The sequence below is a fragment of the Gopherus flavomarginatus genome, chromosome 1 (genome assembly GCF_025201925.1).
Source record: "Gopherus flavomarginatus isolate rGopFla2 chromosome 1, rGopFla2.mat.asm, whole genome shotgun sequence".
NCBI lineage: Eukaryota > Metazoa > Chordata > Testudines > Testudinidae > Gopherus > Gopherus flavomarginatus.
Window position 1 is genome coordinate 104,689,827 of NC_066617.1, and position 27,566 is coordinate 104,717,392.

The following is a 27,566-nucleotide window of genomic DNA, read 5'->3' on the forward strand; positions in this document are numbered from 1 at the left end:
ATTGCATACTAGTTCCCAGTGTGATGCTAAAACTGACAGATTTACTTAATCGTTTATATTCAGAAATAACTATTGTATGGCCAGGGTGTTATAGCAAAAATTACCAGATATATTTAGATCAAGTTTAGATGTGTTCATGGATAATTTAATAATCTTCCATACTTATAACAGGTAATTTGAACTAGATGACCATCTAGGGTCTCTTCCCATTATTATGTAAGAGTTATCTGTGATTCCATGCAGATTGCCAGGGATGTTCCAGGCTACTATCTATTTAGGTGCCTTGTAGTTACTCTTTTCAACTGCAGTATCATCTGAAGGCAATTAACTTTGCCATAAGTGGTAATATGTTCTTTTGGCCTGATCTTTGCTGATGCACTCAGGAAATCTGCCAAGAGTCCCCCAGAGCAACTTGTTAAAGTGAAAGGGCACAAGCAACAGCAATGCAATTAAATTGATGGAATGACTGTTTCATTTGGCAAAGATGGAAGATACCAGGGGTTTGATCCAGCTCCCCTGAAATCAACGTGAGTCTCTCCACTGACTTCAGTGGAGGTTGGATCAGGGCATAGGACTTTTGAGGTATGTCTACACTGCAATGTAAGCCCAGGCTCACGGCTAACTCCCCTTGTGTCTACACTGCAATTGCACCAACCCAGGGTTCAGACCAACGGTCCCCATGGTCCACAGGGCCAGAGGGTCCAAGCTCGAGTCAAACCAGGACCCAGGTCCTCGGGGTCATCTGGAAGAATCCCACAATTCCATGTGAGAGCTTCCTTAGTTCTAACCAACAATCTGCAATGCACTCTATTGAAAACAGAAGCCCCACCTCCAGCAAACGGCAGATGCTCAGGTCAGCAGTAGCCCATTCTGTTCTGATCACTACTCTGTAACTGTCAGAGAATTACTTGCGCTTGCAACGAAGAGCAAACCACTCAAGCAGTAAAGTTTTCCCACAGTACACCATGTTCCTAGGGCTAGAGAGGCCACATTTCGGGGGGGATGCATGTGTGTGATGATGTATAATTGAAGATGACCATTTATATCACTGTTGCTACCAGAGTTTTACAATTGCAACAAGTCTTATACAAAGTAGGTCACGTAAGGTACAACTTTTCCGTTAATTATCTGCTAAGTATGATAATCTTGTTTATATGCATGTATCGTCTTTGCACCTGACTTCATGAATATTTGCTATGTATTTGTATCTCAAACATGTGTTTTGTTCTTGGCTGACATCCTCAAGGTAGTTTTACATCCCATCTAGCCACACCAGTGTTGATGAACCATTCGATTGTGGATGGACCATTCAGGTGGTGACAGGCCATTAAAGGAGATCAGCTCTTCAATAAGTCTTCCTGCAAATGCTTAAAACAGCAAGGAACCAATGGTCACCCATGATTTATCAAAACATTTAAGGGTATGTGATGTGAAAAATGTGATCTAGGCCTCCATCTTTGTCAGTAACTTTCCATATACAGGGGTTGTGGGCTTTGTTTGGAACAGTAAATTTCCATGCACATGGCAGAGGATAAAAGACATCTCCATTTCGCCATTTTCCTGCTCCAATTCTCTGGACAGTGGTATTTCAATTAAAAAGAGTATTTTGAACTATGGACTGAGGATCTCCCAATCTTTTGGAAGTTAACAGAGCAATTTTTAAAAACCAGCAGTTTATTCCATCACTGCTACAAACCTGATATAAGGACTTAGCAATCGTTTGTATGTATATATGATCTATTAACCATTTATAACTATTCTTTTCTTTTATTCATAAATCTTTAGTTAGTTTACTATGGATTGGATGACATCGTGATATTTGGGTAAGATCTGAGATAAATATTGACCTGGTGGTAAGTGTCTGACTGATCCTTTGGGATTAGTAGAACCTCACATATGGTGAATTGGGTTTTCAATTACCAATTTCTATATGAGACCTGATTGTTGGGATGGGAGCCAAAGGCTGGAATGCCTAGAGGGGACCCTGTTTGGTTAACCAGTGTGGTGCTGCAGAAGATCTTTTGTTACTGGTGTGGTGAATCTAATTAAAGAATAAACCACCAGTTATTGGGTACTGTCTGCCCTGTTTCTGGCAGTTTGCTCTGAGCATGGCATTCTCAGTGTGATCCATTCCAACCCCCTCCAGTCACAGTACAGACTCTGGGACATGGTTACTTTGACTCAGGTCTGTGCGGTGCCGTGTGGATGCCAGAACCCAAGGTTCGAGTAGGCGTCAGAAAATTCTAACCTCAGGGTTAAAATACAACATAGATGCTCAAGCTCAAGGTTCCCTAACATGGGCCCACTGACTAGAGTCCCACTAACCCTGGTCTTATATTGCAGTGTAGACATACCCTTGAAGAATTGTAAAAATCATGCAGCGTATATGACAAAGATGTTTCAGAGAGGTAACTTGGGATATATTAGACCTGGTTTTTGAGTCAATAGGATATTCTCAGCTCAATAAAAGCCTGAGAAAGTGTGAATTAGTAGTATGGAAAGAAGGTTGTTTTAATTTTCATGCTCTTTGGCCACAAATAGGCAATCACGGTCTAGAAACTCTGAAGTACAGAAATAAGGTGCCTGGCTTTAGATGTGGATGGATTTAAAAATACAAAAACACACCACACAACAAAACACAAAAACAAAAAACACCCCATTAAAAGCTCTCTAAGGACATTCCAGAGTATAACAGGATGCATAATGGTGCGGTATAAAAGTTTTATCAGGAGCGGTTTGGATGACCTGCATAATTATTTAATGGTTTGGCCAATTATGAGTATAAGAGATCATGAAAAACTCTCTCTGATAAAAATCACATATTCCATGTTTTTGTGGGTTAGAATTTATAAACTTAATTTCTCACAAAAAAATCAAACACTAAATTCACTTATTTGTGACTATCTCATAGATGATTTAGGTTTGGTGTAATCACAAATTGTTTCCTAAGCTTCTATTATCTCCTACTTGTATACTGTTATAAGCATAAGCAAGAGCTTGGTGTGGAAACAGCAACATCACAACATAATTAGGGCCCTACCAAATTCATGGTCCATTTTGGTCAATTTCATGGTCATAGAATTTAAAAAATAATAAATTTCATGATTTCAGCTATTTAAATCTGAAATTTCATGGTAATTGTAGGGGTCCTGGCCCAAAAAGGAGGTGGGGGGTGCGGGGGTCCACAAGATTATTGTAGAGGGGTTTGTGGTGCTTCTACCCTTACTTCTGCGCTGCTGCTGGTGGTGGTGCTGCCTTCAGAGCTGGGCAGCTGGAGAGTGGCAGCTGCTGGCTGGGAGTCCAGTTCTGAAGGCAGAGCCACTGCCAACAGCAGCAGCACAGAAGTAAGGATGGCCTGGTGTGTCATAGTGTGTATTGCCAACCTTACCTATGCAGTGCTGCCTGCAGAGCTGGGCCCTCAGTCAGCAGCTGCCACTCTCTGGCCGTCCAGCTCTGAAGGCAGCAGTGCAGAAGTAAGGGTGGCATGGTATGGTATTGCCACCCTTACTTCTGCGCTGCTGCTGGTGGGGTGCTGCTTTCAAAGCTGGGTGCCTAGCCAACAGTCACCATTCTCCGGTCACTGAACTCTGAAAGCAGCACAAAAGTATGGGTGGCAATATCACAACCCCTCTAAAATAGCCTTCTGATCCCCTTGCAACTCCCTTTTGGGAAGGATCCCCAATTTGAGAAACACTGGTCTCCCCCATGAAATCTGCATAGGATAGGGTAAAAACACACGAAAGACCAGATTTGATAGTCCATGACTTTTTTCATGGCCGTGAATTTGGTAGGGCCTTACACATAGTTAATGAACTTACATTTCAGAGAACAGAAAGGAAGAAGGCTATAATATATATATTTTTATTGTAACAGTATTTAGTCTGAATGTACACTTACTTAGTAATTGTATGTTCATACAGTGCAATGTTGCAGTCATTTTCCTCATTCACATCCAAATATTCAACTAGGCCTTCATGCAAAAAATCTTCAAAATTCCTGTAATTGCCAAAAAAGGCACACATTGAGAAACATTTTATTCATATGCAAAAATAAAGTTAAAGTTACTCAAAGGAATGGACTTTTGTAAGGAAAGCAAACTAAACAAGTGGTCCTTATCTGCACCGAGTTACACAGATCTGAGAGAAAATTCTCTCTAAATATCTGAAGCAGATAAAACAATCTTACTTGTTTGCTTCAGGGGGATTCTTTTTTAAAATAGCTTTAATATTTTCATCATATCATAAAGGTAAGTATATTTTGTGGATGGACTAACAAATTTTCATGATTTTGCAAAACTGATTAGAAACTGAACTGAGATGCTTATATATGTATAAATATATATATTATACACTGTCTCTCTCAAACATGTGTGTACTCTTTCAAGAGTGATCAGTGATTTTTAATGCCTCAATTTCTGAGAGCCCAAGCTCACACTCATGATTAAAAGGTGCCTGATTTTCAGACAGCGGGTGCTCAGCATTTACTGAAAGACTCTCTAAGGGGTCTCAAATCAGGCACCAGAAGTCACTTGTTGCTTTTAAAAATTTAGGTTATACATTTATTCTAATAACCACATATCACAACCTCAAATCAATAGCAGAAGAAGAGTCATGACTTTTTTGTATTCGATTTAAAAAGCAGAACATATCTGCTATTCTGATTCTTCATTCAGATGTGAGAGCAGACTTCTCCCGTAAACATCTAACCAGCATTGCAATATCACAATAGAGCTCTTAATTCAGTCAAGGCATATTGTTATTACGTTTACAGATGGAGAGGAGTGGGGGCCAGACAGTCCTGTTGAGTAATTTACCTGTATCCCTGAGCAAGTTCTTCCATATGCTTGTCTGTAACTGCAGGTTTTTGCTTCTTTACAATTATATAGGGTCTAAATTGGAAAAAGCAATGTTGGAGTGGATATACACAGAATTAATATAAATATAAATTAAAGGTAACTTCAATGCATATGACAGCTGGTTTGTAAATCCACTTTTGGAAACCAAGTGCAGGCGTAGAAGTACACATCATCTTAAACACGGTACTCATTTAAAAGAAGTAGAAGTGTAAGTAGATTTATCTGCCATTTAGTTAATGTATTTATGCAGCTATAATTAGCCAGGCTATTAACTTGGATTGTTTTAAATCTGAATTTTATATTACCAGTGCAAGAAATCTATGCATCATACAACTTCCCCACAGAGTATAAACAAATGTTACTTTTAAAAGATACATATGACATAATACAATAAAGTTTAGAACTACATTTGAAGTAGATACATTTAATCTACAAAATTATTAAATTGGTTGCTTTGAAATATTTAAATTTTCTCAACAGTACCAGACTAAAAATAGTTGTAAGCTCCTTGAGAGGAGGTGTTTACATATCAGTATTTTGTTCAGCGCTGAGCACAATCAGCGCTCAACAAATATATATTTAAGTTTGAATAGAACACATTTTGCTACTAACCATTACCTAAAATGATATAAAATACAAAGAGCATTCACTATGTGCTGCAGTAGATTAATCTATAACTTTTAGCAGCACATGAATCTCTGGAAGCTTCACCACCACGAGGAAACACTGACACAAAGAATGGCATGCAAGATCAAAACGTCAAGGGCTGTTGCTATTTGGACAAGTTGCTCTTGCAGAGTGCAGCAAATAAGTACAAGATACTTGTGCAGTCTGCTCTGAAGTCCAAATAACTGTCTGAGGGCTAATGAGCACTTTTAAATTGTTAAGAGGAGGATCTGAACAATTGCAAAGGGAAAAAACCTCACAGGAAAGTGAACTGGGTAAGTTTTCTTCGACATCCACATTATTTCACTTGATGTTGGCTTTTTTTAGTTGGAACACAGATCAGATGGTTTTGTCAGCCCGCTAGATCTGAAGTTTGATTTGTACTCGTAGTGTTTGAATTGGAGAGTTAATTTCTCTGCCTTTGAGTTCATTCCTGTCTGCGGATACTACTCAACCATCCCTGACAGGTCTGACTTATTGCCGGCTCACAAACCTACTGATGATGGAACGATTTTTGAGGCTTTGGAAAGCCTCAAATTGTATCAACCACCATGTTTGGTTTTTAAAAGAAAGCTACCACTACTAGACAAGGTGATTGCCACTTTTAGGCATGAGTACTGCTGCTGATTGACTTACCTATGAACTGTGCACACAGTTAGCCCAAGCTAAACTGTGCTTGTATTATTACCTCATCCTCTCTCTGCCCTCCCTTCTTGTTTGTTCACCCCTCTGTTGTGTCTTGTCTTTTAGACCCTAAACTCTTTGGAGCTGGGAACACCTTTTATTATGTATGGAAGTACCTAGCATAAGGGGGCTCTGATGTGAGAGGGTCTTTAGGCACCACCGTTACATGAATAATATGTATTTGAACTAAAATTACTATAACTATTTACAGTCTCAAAACATTGTTACCTTTCTGTAAGATGTTCTTGTCCGTGTCTTCCTGCCCCAGCTTGTTTTGGCAACCCACCTCTCTCCCTTCCCTAGCACATTGTTATGTGTTGAATTCAAGTGCTCTCTTTCAAATGTAAATTGTAAGTTTCTCGCGGCAGAAAAGTTTTTCATTTATGTTTGTCAAATGGGAACTACAGAAATAAGTCAAAATAGTGTGACATGTTTTCTTCTAATGAAAGCAAATAAGTACATCCCTTCGACACCTTTATCTAGCCCAGGTGTCAGCAACCTGTGGCACACGAGCCAATTTTTAATGGCACGCGGGGTGGGCTGAGCTGCTTAGCCTGCTGCCGCTCTGGTGCTTTCTGCTGCCCGCTCCTGCCAGCCAGGTACCCTCTGCCAGTCCCACTCAGCACCCACAGCTGGCCTGGGGAAAGGAACCCCAGGCTGGCAGGGGGCTGAGACCCCAGCTGGCAGGAGCCCACGGCTGAAACCCCAGAGCTACGGCGGGCTGAGCCACTCAGTCTGCAGCCACTCTGGGATTCCTGCTGCTAGTTCTTTGCCAGCCAGGGTCCCCCCCATGGCAGCCCCACTTACCTTGCGCAGGCGCCCTTCCAGACAGGGTCCAGGCCTGCGGCCCTGCTCAGCCCCACCGGGGCCAGCTCACTCACCTCAGCTGCCAATCTGGGGTTCCAGTTGCTGACCTTCTGCCAGCCCAGGTCTAGATCTCCAGCCTTGCTCAGCCTGCTTTCTGGCCTGGAGTCCCTGCAGGCCACCCTGGGCTCTTCTCCTGGCCTTGGATCACTGCTCTTCAGCCTCCCTGCTGTGGCCCACTGTTCCCAGCCTGGGACAGTGAGGGCTGCACACAAGGGAAGAGGGGGTGCAGCTCAGCACCCCCATCTTAAAATTGCTTATCTCAGACCACATTGCATTTGACCTTGTGCCTGCCTTCTATCGCCATTTTTTTCCCCACTGAGAGTTGAAGGGAACATTTGACAAAATGGCAGCTCTTAAGAAAGTGAAGCTAGATGTCCGATCATTTCAGCCTGCTTGGACAGATGCATTTGGGTTTATTGAAAAGAAGGACCGTGCTATTTGTGCTTTCTGTTATGAAAGTGTTGTTTGTCGCACATCAAGTGTTTGACGACGTCTTGAAACAAAGCATGAGAAAACTTCTCGATGAAGCAGACAAGACTGAAATCAATCAAAAAGGCAGTAGCAGCCTATGAGAAGCAAAGTAGTGTTTTTAAAAGCTTAAGTTTAAGTAAAAATCAAGCTACAGAAGGAAGTTACAAGATTGCACAGTGCATTGCTAAAAACAGAAAGCCATTTACAGATGGGGAATATATATGAAGTTTTTCTCAGCAGTTCAGAGATTTTTGTTCAATGATTTGCCAAATAAAGATACAATCATATCTAGAATAAAAGAACTGCCCATTTCTGCCAGAACAGTTGAGACGCATAAGTGAAATGGCAGAAAACATTAAGGAAAAGCAGACGACTGCATTGAAAGACACAGCAGTGTTTAGTGTTGCAGTTGAGAGTGTGGATATAAACGATGTTCCACATTTGGCAGCTGATGCAAGATACTATGCTTCCGATGAAATCCAGGAGGAACTTTGTTGCCTAAAACCCCTGCTTTGCACAACAAAGGGGGAAGATATACATACTGGAAAGTTTTGTAAACCATTTTGAACAATGAGGAGTTGACATCAGAAGAATATTGTGTGACAACAGATGGTGCTCCTGCCATGGTCGGAAAACAGAAGGGATTTGTAAAGTTACTTGAAGATCAAATTGGCCATCCGACAGTCAAATGTCACTGTACCATCCATCAAGAAAACCTGTGTGCTAAAATTTCTAATTCAGAGCTTAATAATATGATGAATACAGTGGTGCGAATTGTGAATTTCCTTGTTGCTCGATCTGCTTTGACTCACCGACAATTTCAAGCACTGCTAGAAGAGATGGACAGAGCTTATAACAACATCCCACTTCACAGCAACATTCGGTGGCTAAGTTGTGGCAAAGTTTTGGTGCACTTTGTAAACTGTTTTGATGCAATCAAGGCCTTTTTGTCGGAAGAAGAGCAAAACTACCCCCAAACTGGATGATGACAAATGGCTGTGTAAGCTCATGTTTCTAACTGATATCATCGCTCACCTAAATGAACTCAAACTCTGTCTCCAGGGTGCAGTTCTGGATCTTTATGAAGCCTGGAAAGCATTTGTTGTGAAACTAGCAGTTTTTTCCAGGGATATTCAAAACTTCTACTTTCCGCTACTCCCAACTCATAAAAGAGCTATCGACACGTTGCACTGTCAGTGTCGATGAGGTTGGAAAGTACACGCAAGAACCGGAATCAGAATTTTCTGACAGATTTCAAGTGACCACTCAGAAGCCTGTGTGCAGCTTAAAGTATCCAAATATGTGCCTGACACTGGAAAACTCAGCAAGGAAAAGCAAGGGCAAGGATCACACTAAACTGATAAGATCTGCATTTTAAATAAAGCTTCTGAAACATTTTGAAAACCTTGTTTACTTTACATATAACAGTAGTTGGGTTATATATTATAGACTTATAGAGAGACCTTCTAAAAAACGTTAAAATGTATTACTGGCACGCGAAGCCTTAAATTAGAGTGTATAAATGAAGACTCGGCGCACCACTGCTGAAAGGCTGCTGACCCCTGATCTAGCCCAAAGGAGATCGACTTATTTCAAAATAACTAGTTACAATTAAAATAAAGCCCTGATCCTGCAATGTGATGCTGAAGACAACAGGGTACCTTATGGGTACTTATGCACATCTTGCTGCAGGACTGCGACCTGTGCATTTCTTATAAAAACAGGAAAAAAAAAAAAAGAAAAAAGTGACAGTATTTCAAATATACTCATACCAAAGTTGCTAACATTTTATTTCCTTGGGTGGTACGAGGGATATTTTTACTTTATTTTCACTTCTGTTCAGAGTTCAGAGTCATCTATTCGAGCAGCAGCTTGTTTTTTAATCTTCATTTACTCAATTGCACATTTATCCTACATTAAAGGCTGAGACTTTCAAAGGAGCCAGAGGTCCTCAAAGCCCACTGAAATGGAATGGGGATTGGGTGCCTAAAACCCCATAGGCAACTTTGAAAACCTGAGCCTAAAAGACACACAGTATGTAATGGATAATTAAGTTACGTTCTTTAGAAAGATTTTTGGTGAGAAGTTGTGACAATCAGGGTCCAGATACCCCAAGGGGAGAACAAAAGATTTAAATCCCCGAAGTGAGCAGGTGAACTAAACGATTTATACTACAATAATACAGTATGCAAAGTATACAAGAAAGGTCTTGTGAAAGCTCGTAATGTTCTGAACTTGATAGTCATTAGGACAGGGGTCCCCAAACGTGGTGCCCACGGGCACCGGGCATCTAAATGCTCCCGCGTCCTGGCCAGCGGTTGAGCATCCGCCGAAATGCCGCCAAATTTAGGCAGCATTTCAGCAGCGACGTCATCGGGAGGCGTCGCCACTGAAATGCCGCAGAAATTCGGCGACATTTTGGCAGATGCTCGACCGCCACCACAGTCCTTCGTCTGGTGCCCGCCAAACGAAAAGGTTGGGGACCACTGCATTAGGAGATAAACATATGGAATGTGGTTATGAATCTATGTATTTATGAATATAGAAAACTGTGCTCATAATCTGTACTAAAACTGTTCTGCTGTAGTTGGAGTAAGTAGTGAGGCAGGGAGGGGATCTCCCCAAGCCAGATGTTTACATGAAACCAGCTTCAAGTAACCATTCATTGTCCAACTTGAGACGAAACAATGATGGACTACCAGAGTTAATGAGACAACATGAAGACATCCTGGCTATCAAGCCAAAAGGGAATTTTCCCCACACTGAATAACTATGAGTCATCATGGATGAGGAGGGTATCTTTTTAAAACAGACTTGGGACTGAAGTTTTTAAATCCAGAATTTGGGGGGGGGGCAGTCTCGAGGAAGGAGGCTGTCCATGAACACTGGATCCTTCCTATAGCTAGGGGGTATGCTGAGAAACGGTTACGGAAATAGGCAATTTATATTAGAAAAGAGATTTTGTCTAATAAGGAAGTGTAAAGCCTAATGTTGCATCTTTATGTTTATTTTCTGTATTACTTGTACGTGTTTGCTCTCCCTTATTAGTTGATCTTTGAAGCTGTGGTTTTTCTATTAAATGTTTTGTTGATTTTCACCCCAAGCAGGTCTCTGGTGTGTAAACAGTGTGGAATATGTATGCCAAAGCAAGCTGGTATCTGGGGGGCTGGTTTCACACCTTGGGAGTAACAAATCCGAGAGGAACAGTTCAAGTGTCTGGTAATTAAGAACTCAGGGAGGACAAATTTGGGGAGTCTTGGGACTGAAAGGACTGTTGGTGTCATCCTGCAAGAGCCTAGGGGGTGAGACCTTATGCTGTGGGTAGGTTTAGAGACCTGAGCCATAGCTGCACAGCACAGAGGCCCCAAAGGTTACAGGGGCAGGGCAGACAGTGACAGAATCCCTTACCAGTCTGACTAGTCACCCAGTCATCACAGAAGTTTACCTGCACAATCTTCCTCCATCAGAGGAAATGTAGACACATCTGTCGGCAAGATTCGTGGAGATTGAAACAAATTCATTGATATAACCCGCTCGCCGCATTAGCCGAAACGTGTGAACTAGTTTCGGATGGTCTCGAATGACACCAAGGATGTTACCTGTTCAAGAAAATGAACATTTTATGATTAATGTTTTATAAGCTCCTTCCCTTCTTAAATGTGACAGGAAATACCTATAAGGTGAGTCTACGCTGCAGCTGGGAATGAGCCTCCCATGCCGGGTACAGACAAACCAGAGTTTGCTATTTTTAGTGCGCTAGCTCAAGCAAGGCTATGTGGGCATTGCAGCAAGGGCAGTAGCTCTGGCTAGCCATCTGAGCTTGGACTCAGGCAGCTAACCTGAGCCACCACCTGGGCTGCAACGTCCACACTGCTATCTTTAGCATGCTACCTTGAGCAGAGCTAGCATGAGTCTGTCTACTTGGGCTGGGAGACTCACTCCCCATTGCTTGGTAGACATACCTGAAAAATTTCAGCTTTTCATCAAGAAACCAAAACATTCTCAAGTCAAAACCCCCAAAATATTTTGGTTTTGTCTGAAAATTTTAGGTTTTTCCTCCAACAAAACAAAAATAAAAACCAAAAAACCACCAATTTATTTCAAGGAACACAGACACTTTCCACAATAATTTTTGTTTGTTCACAAAATATCTACTTTTCCATAGAAACAGTTTCATTCAAAAATTGTCTACCAACTCTACCAATATATTTCTATCAATTTCTCCACAGCATCTTGAACAAAAAATGATGTGCTCATTCCAGTTTCATTTTAATGAGTTCCTATTCAGTATGCCTACAAAATTAGCCTTTTCATGTACAGTTTCTGAAGACTCGAACTCAAGAGCTCTTTGGCAGTGTACGTGGGAGGGACTAACCCAGAAATATTTATGATGACTTAAGAAATTAACACTCTCCCCCCCCCCCCCAAATATTTACATTAAGGTAACTGCACACCATAGCACTAGAACTTCCTTTTTAAGACCCAATTCAACAAATCATTCATATTTAGCAAAGCTTTTAGCATGCATGTTAACTGCTTTGCTGAATAAGGATGGACATAAGCATTTTGTCATCATCTCTGCAGACAATAGTGTAAAAATGTACTTTTAAAGACCTAGCAGAATTGAGATCATCATAGAACATAAAAAGAAATGGTGCAGGTACTTGGAATTCAGAGCAGTTTTTTTTTTTAAATGAACAAACAATAGCTAGAGATTGGTAATGGGATAGGGACCCTTTTTTCTTTGTAGGTCACTGGTTCAAATCTAACATGTGTCAGTGGTCTGCAAGTCAAATTTTTAAGCACTGAAAAAAGCAAAATTGTAGATTTAATAGTGAAAGTCTTTTGCTCTCATTTAATTGTGTATTTTCTATTTTTAGGAATGCTACTTATCTCTGCAAAAGACATTGCTACCATATTCCACAGAAGCTGTGAACTAGGAAAAGTAAATGAGTCAGCATTTCTGTTATAAAACCCCATTTATAATCTAGGTGAAGTGTAACATGTGCATGGTTCATTAGCCTTTACAAAACACACACAGAAAAGCAAAGGAAGTCATTTTACTTCTTGAGGAATCTTTTCTGGAGAGAGGGACAGGGTATAAAAAACAAAAACAAAAAAACCTTTTGTTTATCTCCATCTTCTAAACTCTGAATTCAAAATGTAAATGAGGCCTTTTTGTTACCAAAAGAGACCAAATACTGGATGTCTGAAAAGTGGTTATTGAATGACAAAGAGAAAATTTTGTTTCATACCTTTTAATCTGTTAGTATCACAAATGGTGAGACTGATATAATATTAAATGAGGATTTAGACAACAGACTTCAAGTCAATGTGTATGTGCATAATATGCATTTTTTAAAGACACATGTCCATCCAATGAGCAAAAAAGAAAGAAGCTGGCCTATTCTCCTAGGTGAATTTTTGTAACTATCCATGATGGTGTAGGGAGTGCTGAGGGTGGTGGACTAGATGACCTCTTTAGGTCCCTTCCAGCCCTACATTTCTATGATTCTAGGATGGGAGTTCTCCCCAACAAAGATAAAAATATTTTTCAAGAGGACAGTAATGCTAACTTTATAACAAAATAAAAATTAGGACTTCAAACCCTGCATAGCATTACATTCCAGATAATATCACAATCGGTGTGGAATTTAAAGCGTGTCCGTGTGCATGTTTCATACAGTAATGTTAGGTACCATTTAAGAGCCAATATTTAAGGCGGCTTTAACACAGCCTCCAGTTTTGTGCCAGAAATTCTGCAGCCACAATGAACTGTGGTCATAATTTTTAGGGCATAAACAACAACTACAGATGACTAAATGCCATCATTTGGACGGTCAACTCTATCGGTAGGAGCAGTCAAGTAGATATCAAAACATTTGCACTTGAAATTGGTACATGAAAAACTGCATCTGCACTTGATTGTGATCAAAAAAGATGCTGAACAATTTTTAAAGTTTGCCCCCCCTATATCTGTGTCAAGATGTAGCAAGACTGATGGGAAGTTACATACCATTAAGGAAGACAAGGAACACATTTGGATATGAAAGTTCTTCTCCACATAGTAAGTTTACATCTTCTACTCCAAGGTTACTGGCTAATTTAATAATCGGGCCATCTTCCATATCCGTAGTAATGTGAGTCATCAGAGCTAGGTTTTTAACCAAACCACAAGCCTAAAAAACAAATATGAACAAGTTATTCCAAAGCACATATACTGATATTAAAAACAGTGCAGTTTGTAACATAATTCTGTAAGTACATACAACCTGTTTTACAACATAAGTGATAGAAATGAGGTTGGATACAAAATAATTCCCTCTAGGAAAAAATGGCTTACAAAAGAATCTGAGAAGAAAAAAAAAATAAATAGAAAGTACATTCTAATCATCACACTGAAATTCTATGTTTTTAAATTCAAAATCTTCAATTTTGAATTCTAGAAGTGTGACTGCAAAGCTGCAGCTATTTTTCAAACTATTACAGTGTAGTAGAATTAAATTATGTAAAATACAAGATATATGCAACTATTTTAATTCCTACTGAGATCAAATTTTATTTTGAAAAGTGCTAAACTATAAGATATAAAATAGACCTTATTTATCTCTCCATATAAAAGTTACTCTGAAATAGAATAATGCATCATTTAAAGAAATACAATTGAAAAAAATGACTCAGCATTATTAAAGAATTTGAAAATATGTAATATAGGCCTTTAGTATGGCTGAAAACTCATCTGTTCTTTTATCCTATATGTAGGTCTGTTTTTTATGTATTTAAGATTAGGATTTCACTGGTGAAATTAGAATTAACCAATGTGACAATAACTTGTTAGGATGCCAAATGTATGTTCATATTATTCATTGTAATCAATATAAAAAAAAAGTACAGCGCCAAAATGGCAGCTTTTAAAGGAATCATAACAAAAGCTGTTTTGTCCACATGAAGGTATCTGACATCACATATGCCACAAAGTAAGCTTTAAGAAAATAAACATCTTAAATTATATAATACTTGGACATTTCAGCAAATCACTTCACCTATTTAATGCAAATGGTTCATCCTGCTTATCTTCTAGTGCTGGAAAGTCCAGCACTCCTATCAGGCACTGTATCAAAACAATTTACTCCCACTATCAATGGTTTGGTGAGATAGTTTTACGATTTTGTTGCTTTAAGAATTAGTGAAGAAATTTTTCTTCACTAACTACAGCAGTTTCTGTAATATTCACAAATTATTTACAATAACCTCTTCTCTGAAAGTCTAAGGCTCAGGCTGACATGGCAATCTCACAATAGTAAGACACATCCATTTACAGCATAAAGGGATAAGAGCTTAAGACTCTTTGGACCCTTCAGCCCTGGCTGGTAGGGGGAGCAAGATGAGCTTCCAAAGAGAAGACAATGCCTGAGGTCATTCTGTTGCAAATCCAGATGAAGAGCTCCATATAGAGTCCCATTCAGCTCACCTCAGCCAAAAAGACATCTACCATAACAAGAAGTGGAGAGTGCAATGAGAGAGGACTGTGTTGGGGATCAGACGGCACATCCCCATATCCCTTAGCTCTTCACTTGAAGTGGAGGAATAGACAATAGTGTCTCTGAATATGCCCCCTTCAACCTTTTTTTATTTTTTTTTTAAATTAGGACCGTGATACTTAGAGGCAGCAGCCAAGATTCAGAGCTCCATTGTGCAATGTGCTGTAGGCACATAGAAAGAAACAGTCGCTGCTCCACAGAGCTTAACATCTAAATAGGTAAAACAAATAATTATTCCCATTTTACAGACTGGGAACCAACGTACAGAAAGAGTCAATGATTTACTCCAGGTCTCACAGAAAGTCTGTGGCAGAGGTGGGGATTAGTGCTTACTTGCAGCTCCATCTTGTGAATTTTAAAAGGGAAAACGTTACCAGTCTCTCAGTGGTAGCCTGCCAAATCTAGGCTCTTAGGTAAGCAGGATGCTGAGACTTAGCAAGCTGGGCACTCAGTGTTTCCTTGCATCCTGCAGTAGGAGCTGGGAGAGGGGCTCAGCTAAGCACGGAAAGCACTGGGAAAGGGGAAACTCAGCTATCTGTCCCACCTCCAGGAGCAAAAGCACCAGGCCTTCCTCCACTGTGGGAAAGAAAGGGGATAGACCTTGGGGAACAGAAAAAGTGAGAGTATAGGGAAGAAGGAAAGAATGACTTTGTGGATGGGGAAGAAGTAGAGCAGTATAGGAAGAAACTGAACTTCAAGCATCAGCCAAAGACTGCAAAAGATCCTAGAATAGGGCAAAGTAGGTAAAACAATGAATTAAGTGCTGATCTCACAGGAGGGTTAGGAGAACTTGTGATGCTACTGGGAGCTTCACCTGAGTTGTGGAGTCAGCCCTTTGGGGTAATGAAGGGCAATTTCTCTTCCCCATAGCATTGTCAGCAAAGCTGATCTTCTGATATAGGACTGTCTGGTTCAAAAGACACTGTGCCTGCCTGCCTCCCTGGGTGTTGGGGGTGAGTGGAAAAGTGAGGGAAATAAAACGCAAGTTCCTTACCTCTCCTTCAGGAGTGTCTGATGGGCAAAGCATACCCCACTGAGATGGCTGAAGAGATCGGGGGCCACTCACTTTTCTTGTCTTTTCAAACTGAGAAGAGATTCTTGTCATCATTCCCAGAGCAGATATATAAGACAAGCGGGACAACACCTGTGTCACACCTTGGCGGTCCATTTTGAATCTTTTCAGTGACCAATTTCCCTACACAGCAAAGAAAACATGTATTCTTTCAAAATGCTACCATCATTTACCCCTTATCCTGACCACTCATATTTCTTTTAGAGTAGTGACACTCAGAACTCAGTGGTTCAGGAGCCAAATCAGCCATCAACATTATTCAAAAGAAGCCACAGGAGTTGGAATTCATTGTTTTATTTACTATTTTTATGTATATATGCTATTCTCACAGCAAAATAACTGACCAAGTATTATTTTATCAATAGAGTAAAAGCATCCTGATTGGTTAATAATTAAATCCTTAGTGTTTTACCATCATGTGCTGCAAACAGTCGCAGGAGACATGTTAAAGAGCCACTTGCAGCTCTTGAGCCTCCATCCCAGTATCACTGTTTTAGAATATTTCTGACAAACCAATTGAGGATCTCTGCATTGCAGATGCTGTGCATTTTATAAACAACCTTCTACTTCCTTATTTGCATCTAAAGATATTCCCCAGGCTAGGGTCTAAATTGCATAGTCTATTCCCACAGCTCGCATTGGCTGGGAACAGCGAATTGCGGCCACTGGGAGCTGCATGCAGCTGTGCCTGTGGACCATCAATGTAAACAAATGGTCTTGCAGCCCACCGGCGGATTACCCTGACGAGTCGCAGGTTGCACACCAATGTCCTAGAGACTGTTCAAAAACTGGGGGCATAGCACTGATCCTGTGGATCTGCGACACTGTACCAAACAGAATTTGTTCTGTGTTTACCAGGAACATTCCAGGAGAATGAACAGTCAGTGTGATTAAGTGCTTGGATTGAAGAGGAAAGTCAAATGAGTGTAGACACCATCAAAGCTGTTCTTTTGCTCAACTCAATATTAACACTTGTTCCGTGTCATATGATAAACTCATTCATAAACACTAAGATACTGGAGGAGGAGGAGGAATGAGGGGGGGAAATCCTCCACCTTGGCAAATACACACGTTGCTGTCAAGTAGGAAGCTGATGACAGCAACACCAGGACTTTTTTTTTATTTTTTAAAGAAATGTACTTTTGCACTTTATAGGAGTCTTTTAAACCAAAGGAAAAAAAGAAAAAGAAAGAAAAAGAAAAGAAGAACCACCACACCACGGAAGTGTCCCGGTTTTTAATTTTGAAAACAATTACCTTTGCTATAAACATGTAGGAAAGACACTGTACCACTAATTCAACTATGCACAAGTTACTTTTGCCTGAAGGAGACCAGTGATCTAAATTTACAACCTGAGCGTGCTGTGCTGAAAATTACCCCAGAATTAGGAAAGGTCAGGACTGCAAAACATTCACTCTCTCTCTCAGTAAAACAGACCGATTTCTTAATCTCTGGCAAGAGTATCACTAGTAATACCTCAGAGACGGATGTCGCCGGAAGCAAACATCAAACAGAGTTTAAGCCAGCTAACGCATTTCCCTCTGGTTGTGACTACCACACCTAGACTGAACAGTTTGGGTCAGGTTGGCATCGGTGGCAATTGCTGTCCTGCATTGGACTAACTGCTCTTTCCTGAATCACCACATACATGTTGCATTTCCCCCATCCACTTCTCTTCAGTCTATTAGGGTATGTCTACACAGCAGCTGGGAGGTGCAAGCCTCAGCTTGGGTAGAGCTAGCATGCTAAAAATAGTGTGTCCACAACAGCATGGGCAGTGGCTTGGGCTCATTGCCAGAGTACTATCCTGCCCAACCTCTGCCACACTGCTATTTTTAGGCGCTAGCTCGAGCTCAGCTAGCGCATGTATGTCTCCCTGAGCTGGGAACTACATCTCCCAGTTGATGTGTAGTCATACCCTCAAGTAGGGAGAGATTCTTCTTCATGTTTGAGTGGGAAGGGAGCTAGTGATCCAGCATGAATTTTTGCAATCGTGTCAAGAAGGACTTGGAAAGATCTATGGGGATGAGAGACCCACACTTCATAGTCTGAGCAGATTATGTACAGTTGATTCCTTTGTTGTCATCTGTGTTTGACTCACTAGATCTCTTGGTCTTCAAGAATTCTTCTTAGGGCAGAAACCTGTTGTCTTTGTTGACATATAACAGTACTTGCTGGTGAACTTTTAACTGTGACTGCATTTTCCTTGCAGCTAACCACAAATCGGTGAATTAACAGAAGTTTTATCTTGGCCTCCACAATCAGCTCCAAGTCCCTCCTGCATTTGGCTTGATGAGAATGTCATCCCAGATAGGTTAAAATAGATACCAAAACTATAGAGGACCACACTTTCTTAAAGACTCTGGGGGCAGAAAAGAGTCCAATCAGATGTGTTCTTGTATTGATATGGTCTGTCATAATAGAAGCAGAGGAATAAACTGTGATTTTCATATAGGCTTTGTCAAGTCTATCAACATCATGATATCCTCAGGATTACTGCAGCTATGGAATGAAATGTCTTTGTGGAACTTCAAATACTTAATATTTTGCTAAGGAACTTCAAGCCCAATATTGTTCTGATATCTTGGGGCGAACAAAGATATATTACCAAGAGCCTACTTTGTTCCCCTGTTGGACAGACTCCAAACTCTCTATTGACATTAGGTATTCTATGGCACAGAACAGATTGCAGCATTTCTGCAAATTCCTGGATTTGGGAGACTATATGAACCCGTTAAATTCAGCACAAGGTCTGGGACGTAATCTCTGTGGGGAGTTTCCAGAATCCACTTGTTGGATATAGCATGTTCTATTCCATTTTGAAAAGAAAGATTCCATCACTAATTATGTAGGTCTGCTTACCCTAGCTGTCATCAGGCTTCTGGTATAGGACTAGCTGGTTGGAAATATGGCATACATATCCTTCTCTGCTGTATCTTCCTCAAGATTGCCTCTGTTGAAACCTGTGTTCTTTCTAGGGAATTCTTTCAGTGGATGCTAGCAAAAGAAATTCTTGACTTAGTTTAGGACCTAGTTGCCTGAAATCACTTCAGAGAGTAGTTTGTTGGGCTTCTTAAAGTTAGAGTTGTTACCATGTTATTCATTTTCTCACTGTCCAGAAGACTGAGCCAAACCTTGTGGCTACTTTGCCTACATATCTCTGAAGTGCAAAGCTATTTCCTGGCTGTGATGAAGGACATGACCAGGACACTTGGTGATCAGACTAGATTATTTTGTCTTTTGGGACCTTAGTTCAGTTCCTTAATTTAGGCAATGGCTGCCCAGGAGAAGCATGTGGAAACTGATGAAGCTTGAAGTAAGGCACAATCTTACAATCCATAAGGTCCTCGTAGAGGAAGTCCTCCTTCATCAGGAATGAAGTCTTGGATGTGGGCCACCATTGCTACATCTACTTTGAGTAGACTAAAGGAGCAATATTTTCCATTGGAAGTGCACAAAACTTGCCATATTGGTATTAGGCAATCCTTTTCTAGATGTCCCTAGTCTCTGAATGAGGTTTTCCACAGAGGCATGAATGGCATTTCATGGTACTTTGGGCAATACAGAATAAGCCACATTGTGGCTACAGGATTCAACTCCTCAGTCTCAGTTTGGAGGCCAAGAGCCACAACTACTCTGTGTTTCACAGACTTGAACATTTCAGGCAGGAAGAAATACTCCTGTGTTTCTTTAGCAGACTTTTGCACTCTTATTCAGACAACACCTTCTCCTCACTGAATGAGCTGTCTGAGGAGCAAAACCTTACTGAGGAAAGGGTGACTGCATATGTTCCACCTTTTGGCTTCCTTAAGCCATTCGCCATTTAGAATGCATATATTTCTTCCTCACTCTTTCTACTACAGAGAAGAAGAGTCCCATTGACTCAACCTCAAATTCTGGTCACTCTGACTAATCCAGTCACTACTTGTTCTTCTTCAGGATCTGATCTTGATAGCCCACTCTGTGTATTCTTGCTCTTCAACCTCACCCGAGCCGGAGAAGAATAATTCTCTTGGCAGGCACTTAAATGAAGGAGAAGCAGCCTAGTTTGAGGAGTTGTATGGACCTTTAGAAACTATGCAAACTTAACACTGTCCAGAAAAATGAGTGGCAGGTGACAGTATGTAAATATAGATGAAACAGTACAATAACATTCCTATAACAAATAAGAAAAGCATGGTCTTTCAGAGTAAAGAGACTCCTGGTTATGATATATCTTTTCATTGTCCCAAGAGCTTGCAAACATACAGATTTAGAAATGTTAAAGCCTGTAAAATTACTGCATGTTTCACTTATTCCTCCACCCCTCCTTTTACTTTTGGAAAACTAAATATAAAGTCTGTAGTAAGCATCAACGAACACCACATAAATAGCTGAAACAGGAATGCTATGGATTCTTCTACACGCTGTGGGTGTAATTATGAATCTGCTGATCTATTCCATGTTCTCAGGGATTATCCTTAAAAACTTTCTGGTGAGATTTGTTCTACTATAACATGACTCTTGGAAACAGAACTTGTTTAGTTTCCTGAAGAGTATACAATGAGCATTATTCCTTGGAAATTATTTCCAATGGTTCAGAGCAGATGGCTTTTAATTGCTTGTGTGGTAGTGGGAAAAAAAATTCTTAAGACAGTGGAAGGAGGAAGAATTTATAGTATATACTGAATAGTTGGCAGATTTATCTCTGTCAGCCCAAATGCAAAAACTGGCATCTGCTAGAAGAAGCCATTAGGATTTAGAAGACAGATCTGTCAGTCTTTTTTAGTTATTGGCATTATAAGATTTAACTATATTTGGTACACTCAAAACTAAACACAAGATTAGCTTTATAATTGGACTCTGCTAGTTACAGACTAAGATGTTTTTGCACATGATTTGTAGTGCCAATTTTGTTTTTAAAAAATGAAGAAAAACTCAACCTGATGCTAAGCAGAAAAAAAGGCCAAGAATTCCAAAGGTTGTGCAATATGTATTTAAAGTTATTTTTTAATTGTTAACTGTTAGACTACTTTGAATTAAATCTATTAAAAAAACAGAATTAATTGATTCAAGAATTTCAAAATGCTTCACTATTATTAGCTAAACCTTAGTGTCCCTCATAGCAACCTCATTTTACAGTTGGGTAAACTGAGGTTCAGATCTGGAGTTGCATCATTGTGCTTTCGCAAAAATAAAAAAAGTTCCTACTTGAATTTTGTTGAGATGGAAAACAGCAAGCAACCAGAGATCAAAACATCCTAAGAAGTTTATAGAATTGATCTTGTTACCAGCTTTCACCCAGTTCCCCTAAGCAATTCTAAGTTGTTCAGAACTTCCGAGTTGAACATCTGAACAAGGTTCACCTCTGAGCCCAGATCCTTTTAACCAAGAGAAAACAGATACATGGGCTCCAGAGTAAACTACATGTACATATTGAAATTAATTACTTCTTTAGTTCTTGGATCAACAGTATTTAAAAAAGCACCTAGCAACTTGCCCAGTTTTACAGGATAAGTCAACATCAGACAGAAAGAGAACACAGAAGTCCTAGTCCCCTGGTATAGCCAGTAGACTGTATCATTACTCTTAATTGTAATCACCTGTGAACAAAAAGAAGCATGGTCCCTTTAAAAAGGTCCAGAGCTGTAGCAGATCTTCAGTTTTACTCAATTTACAAACTAGAGCAGATTGAAAATTTGAGGTTTTGAAACTATTATTTTTTGCAAAAAAATGTCAACGTTTTTTCTGCATTTTTCAACCAGCTCCATCACAAATATTGTTGTTTGACATCAGATAAATCTAGGTGCCAAGTATTTACCATGAATCACTGACGTAAACAAGAAGTTTTTTGATAATTTAAAATGTCTTAGTTCTCATCGTTTGTTTCAGTAGGACTTCAGAGTAGTATACATTGATATAAATTTATTATGTTGATCATAATCTCCCTCTTAGTGAGCTCTTAGAGCTTTATTCATGAGAGAGTTTTATCACTTGAATCTATAAAGAATATTAATAGCTTTGTTTTCTTGACCAAGGATACTGGAACCACCAGGACAAAAATAACTCACTCATTCATCCCAGCCACCACACCCCCTACTAAGGCCGATGAGAAACCCCACCAAGCAGCAATAAAACATAGCACTTACAGTAGAGATGGCATTTACCATGCCATTGGTGATCTGATCTTGACGCATATGCTTCACTACATCAAACTGGGCTGCTCTCTGCTTTGGAATTACCTGATCAGCAATCTTTTTCATTTCAGAGTTAAATTTTTTGAACAAATCTTCAAAGAGAAGGGAAAGAAGCTGCAAAACACAAAACAACTGGATTTAGAGTGAATAGTGAGTGACTTTTCCTCTTTTGACAGATCAAAAATGATGCATTTTAGGTCATCAGTGCTTACTAATATTAGCTTATTAAAAAGGATAAAAACTATGTTTGGTACCTAACTTTTTGGTGGGAAGGCTTTGTTTCTCTTCATTAGAGTAAAACAGGAGACCAGATTAGAAGTAATTTCAAATCAACAAATGGCCCATCACACCTACTCTTTTTTGATTTGTCTGCCTTTCTCCTTCGTCATACTTCTCTTTTCAAAATTGTGAGCCTAGTCATTTATTGATTAAAATCCTCTCTCAACCTGGTTACATGGTATCTCATGAGATCAACCACCGCTAAGGTGTGATTCTCCTGATTTCCTGACAACTACTTTTCAAGATTTAAAACAATGGCTGCATAGAAATTTGACTGCCTTAACATCCAGCTCCGGACTCCAAAGCATGAGCAGGCATCCTCAGAGAAGGAGGGAACAGAAAGACCCTCTTAGGGATTCTACTTGTACAAATAGCAGCCCCTTTCCCCTCCCTAGCCCTCCCTCTGAAGGACACCTTGGGAGCAGGGAAGAAAGATGCTGTGTGTGATTGCTGTTGCATGGAGTACTTTAAGAACCCCAACAATACGGATTTTGAGGGTGGTGCATGGCTGGCATGGTCAGACCGAAGCAGGGAGGGGGAGCAGACAGTTGCCACAGCTATTGCAGATAAGAGTTGGGACAGGTTCTTTCCTTTCAGTGACTACCAGCCAGCTACCAGGAACTGCCTGCTTCCCCTCTGGCTGCAGCTGAAACTCCTTTCCCTCTTTTCTGATGGTGTAGATCTGAGATTAGCTAGATTTGGTACTCTCTCTGACGTACATCTAATCTCCCGTTATTCTGTAAGCTACCTAGCCTTGCTGCCATGGACAACTGATCCCCAATTTATGCAAGTCTTCATCTAATTCCATATTTACTGTCTATATTCAAGTTGCTCCTGCAATGTGCCAAACCCTGTCCACCCACGGAAAGATATAAATCACTAAAATGACCAGCCTACAGGTGGGTACACGAGTTACATACCAAGGGGATTGGGATAAAACACCATGGTATAAAAATAACTATTCAACACTGCTGCTATTTATTGGTTCCCAAACCCTCCTCTTCTTCATATATGCTCTCCACGTACTTTAACTTTTTATACAATGATTTCTTCTGCCTTTTGTCTATTATGGAGGTGTCCTTCATGATCTGAAGGGTTGGGTTTTTTTGCTCTGCTATTTGTTTTCACAGCGTTCCCAACCTCCTCCAGTAAACACTAGTGGTTTCCCAAAATACCTAAATTTGCATTAAATGATACATTGTCAGTGTTTACAACGATTAGTTTTTCAAACAAGCAGTATAAATTCTAAAACTTGGCAATCCTATTCTGGGATTCTGTTTTACAGCAACTCGAATGTCAGGAAGACTAAAAATGCACTAGCTATTGAATGCCAAAAATGGTAGTTCCCAGCATAGAAGGCATTGTGCTGTTGAATAAACTGGGTAATAAGCAAGCACAGCTAAGACATTGTGGAGTCTACTGCATAATTTAATTTCTGTGTGTGCAGCATGAAACTGAATTATAACTGTCGCCTCTGAACTGCACATAATGCCACTGCCTCCTCCCTTGCAAGCACAGAGCCAGCTACTCACTTCTCTCCCAACAAGAAGGGCCACCCATTCTCATCTGCCATCTTTCCACCAACAGCCCAAAGCATATGATCTATGCACAGTCAAAAGCCACTGGAAATCATAACATCGTAACATTGTCAGACCTCCATTTTGCTGACATCTTGGATGAATCACACCAAAAAAACAGAAGCATGAACTTCAGAAAGTCATTTTAAATTCAAAACCTTGATGTGGTCTAACTTATAGGTTATCAGTTCAACAAGGAGTCTAAAGACTAGTAGCTTTAACAACAGCAGCCTGAGTGATTTTAATACTGTGGTGCTTCAGGAGCACCAGGACATTTAATAAAATCTCTCTCTCTTTGGAATCAATCTGAAGAATTTTTTTTCATGTTTCCAAATTAAAAGTGATTTTCCTGAAACAGCTGAGTTCTCCAAAAGCACAACTCAAGCAGCTGAGGACAAGATTGTTACAAGCTTTAGGATCCTGAGAGATCCTAATGCCTAAACCCTAGGCCTTCTCCCACTGAAACACAGGGCAATACCTGGCAAATACCAGGCTTTGGAGACAGCAGGATTGGGTACCCTTGACGAAACTCTTCAGGACAGGAAAAATATTTTCTTATATCTATGAAGCACTGTGTTAGCCAATGGTACTACATTAATAAATTCTGTATGTTAAATGCAAAATCACTTAGATTTACCTTAGCACCTAAGGTTGAGAATTTAAATAACCTGAGGTAGTAAATAAAGTTAAGGTTCCTACATCATCATACAATTACATCTCTTAGCAGTAAAGGGGAAAGAGTGACTGCAATGTTTCAATATACACGTGAAGTATTTACTTAAACCTTCCTTTTGAATATCCAATTTCTCTATTTGATTTTGCGTTTCAGGGAAAAGATCTTCCTCCCATCTTGTTCATCATATATTAAAGGCCTCAGAGGGTATGTCTACACCAGCAGTTCTCAAACTGTGGATTGGGACCCCAAAGCAGGTTGTGATGCTGTTTTAATGGGGTCGCCAAGGACTGTAATAGCCTTGCTGGAGCCCAGGGCCAAAGCCCGAGCCTCACTGCCTGAGGCTGAAGCCTAGTGTGTGTGTAGTGGGGGGCCTCAGGTTACAGGACCCTCACTTGAGGCTGCAGCCCGTAGGATTTGTCTTTGCCCCTCCCCCTCTCCTCCAAGAATGGTGGCTCTGGCATTGGCCCTGGCCCCCCTGCCCAGGGCGGCAGGGTTCAGACAGGCTCAGGCAAGCTCAGGATTCGGTCCTCCCTCCTGGGATCGGCAAGCAATTTTTGTTGTCAGAAGGGGGTCGTGATGCAGTGAAGTTTGAGAACCCCTGGTGTACGTTGTAATCAAAGATCTTGGGTCAGCTAACGCAGGCTTGTGGGGTTCAGGTGGCTGGGTTATACAACTGCAGTGTAGATGAGCAGTCTCAGGCTAAAGTCCATGCTCCGAGACCCTACATCGGGGTGGGCAACCTTTCAGAAGGATTGTGCCAAGTCTTCATTTATTCACTCTAATTTAAAATGTATTACTGGCACATGAATGTTTTTAGAAGGTCTCTTTCCATAAGTCTATAATATATAAGTAAACTATTGTTGTATATAAAGTAAACAAGGTATTCAAAATGTTTAAGAAGCTTCATTTAAAATTAAATTAAAATGCTGAGCCCCTGGACCGGTGGAAAGGACCCGAGCAGTGAGAGTGCCACTGAAAATCAACTCGCATGCCGCCTTCGGCCGTAGGTTAACACAGGGGTAGGCAACCTATCAACAGCAGAGGATAAAAAGATCTTACTAAACTCTTGACAAAGTGGTCTGCTGGATAAATATTATCATCTCTTAAATCCCTCTGGAGGCATCTAAACAACCTTAACTCTGCAGGGCAATCATGCAATAACCTTGATAAGGACATTTTAGTGTTTGTGTACATTTATTTTTAAAGTCATTAGGTTTTCCCTTCCCTCTTCCTCTCCCCACTCCCATATAGTATCATTGCAAAGGCTGTATGAAACCTCTGCATTAATCTGTTATGAGAACTGGGACCAAAAATAACATGTTGACACTAGGTGCAAAAATTTTTAAAGGGCCCCATTTTTAATTTATTTTAACTAATTAACAGATTTACTTAAAATTTCCCACAAAATTCATTCTAGACCCAAAGAGTTAGTGCTATCATTTTGGGAAGGATCACGGTATTTTTTAAAAAAAAATACATAAGAAAATGTTTGAATCTCTGTTTTAAGATCTTGTCCACACACTATGGGGTCTACAGCATCTTGCAATGGCACCATAGGTATGCTCTTGTAACCCCATAGCATGCCATAGATAATCTCCTTCTGTTACTATTGTGAGTTTCTGACACTGTAGTAACTCTGCCTCCCTGAGCTGTGGTACCTAGCGGAATGGAAACATTCTTCCATGGACCTAGCCGCATCTACACCAGGGGTTTAGGTTGGCACAGCTACAGCTCTCAGGGGTCGGAGTTTTTCACACCCTTGAGTGCCGTAGGTACATTGACCTAAACCCCAGTGTAGACCGGGCTTTAGTGCAAAACTCAAATCTTGACTACGGAGCCACAGCTGGTGCCTCCATCACAATAGTTGCTTTTTGGCTCACTCATTCTACTTAATGTTAAGTCACACAGACCATACTCTCAGGGAGGAAAATTTTTAACTGGAGTCTTCAAAGTTATACCCCTTTACTGAGAATGATGTGTGAGTGGGAGGGAACAGTTTTGCAATTTGTCCCCCTGACAATTTTAAGGATCAAGGGGCTTGAGCCAGTGTCCACTGAAGTCAAGAGTATTTCCATTGATGTAAATTGGCTTTTGAGCATAACTTAAAATGAATGTCCAGTAAAAACAGAAGGTTTTCATTAGCCAACTAGAAAAATATTTTCTGCACTGAACCTGCTGATTGAAAAACAAGCACTACAATTCCACTAAAATCTTCCAGTGCCAGGAACTGTAGTGAATATGGACACAAACCAAATCTCTTTTTCTTTGAGGTAATAAGTAAGTTACATCCTAAGTACACAGACTTTAAATTTTCCAGCCTAAAAGCCTTACACACTTTGCTAATTTTTGTACTTTCACAGCCTCTCTGTAAGAGCAGTGAATATCTGCAAAACAAAGTCTCACAATAACCACACTATTTAGGTCAAGAGTCAGTGATTAAAAGAACAGGGATGGAATGCCAGTGATAATATTCAATACGTTTCAGAGTTAGTCCAAGGCCCTTCAGCCAGCTTAAGACAGGAGCACCAAAGAGCAAATTATATTTAAGAACAAAATACTGACAGCTCATCAACTGATTGAAAATCCCAAGGAAAAAAAATTAATAAAGAAGTTAAGCTGCTGAAATACAGTTTCACCAATTAGCTTAATGTCAGAGAATTCTAATTAGGCGCCTTGAGATTGTTATTTAGTGTTTAAGCCTT

The 27,566-nt window shown here is 40.3% G+C and overlaps 1 protein-coding gene across 1 annotated transcript in view; it reads right to left on the reverse strand.

Moving 5' to 3' along the window:
- POLR3B (RNA polymerase III subunit B) overlaps positions 1-27,566 on the reverse strand; it is a 119,388-nt gene that overhangs the window by 58,208 nt on the left and 33,614 nt on the right. Inside the window, 6 exon segments of the mRNA XM_050927527.1 lie at positions 3,898-3,996; positions 4,814-4,888; positions 10,989-11,142; positions 13,560-13,722; positions 16,079-16,279; positions 22,285-22,446. Of these exon segments, the coding sequence (XP_050783484.1) occupies positions 3,898-3,996; positions 4,814-4,888; positions 10,989-11,142; positions 13,560-13,722; positions 16,079-16,279; positions 22,285-22,446 (854 nt within the window).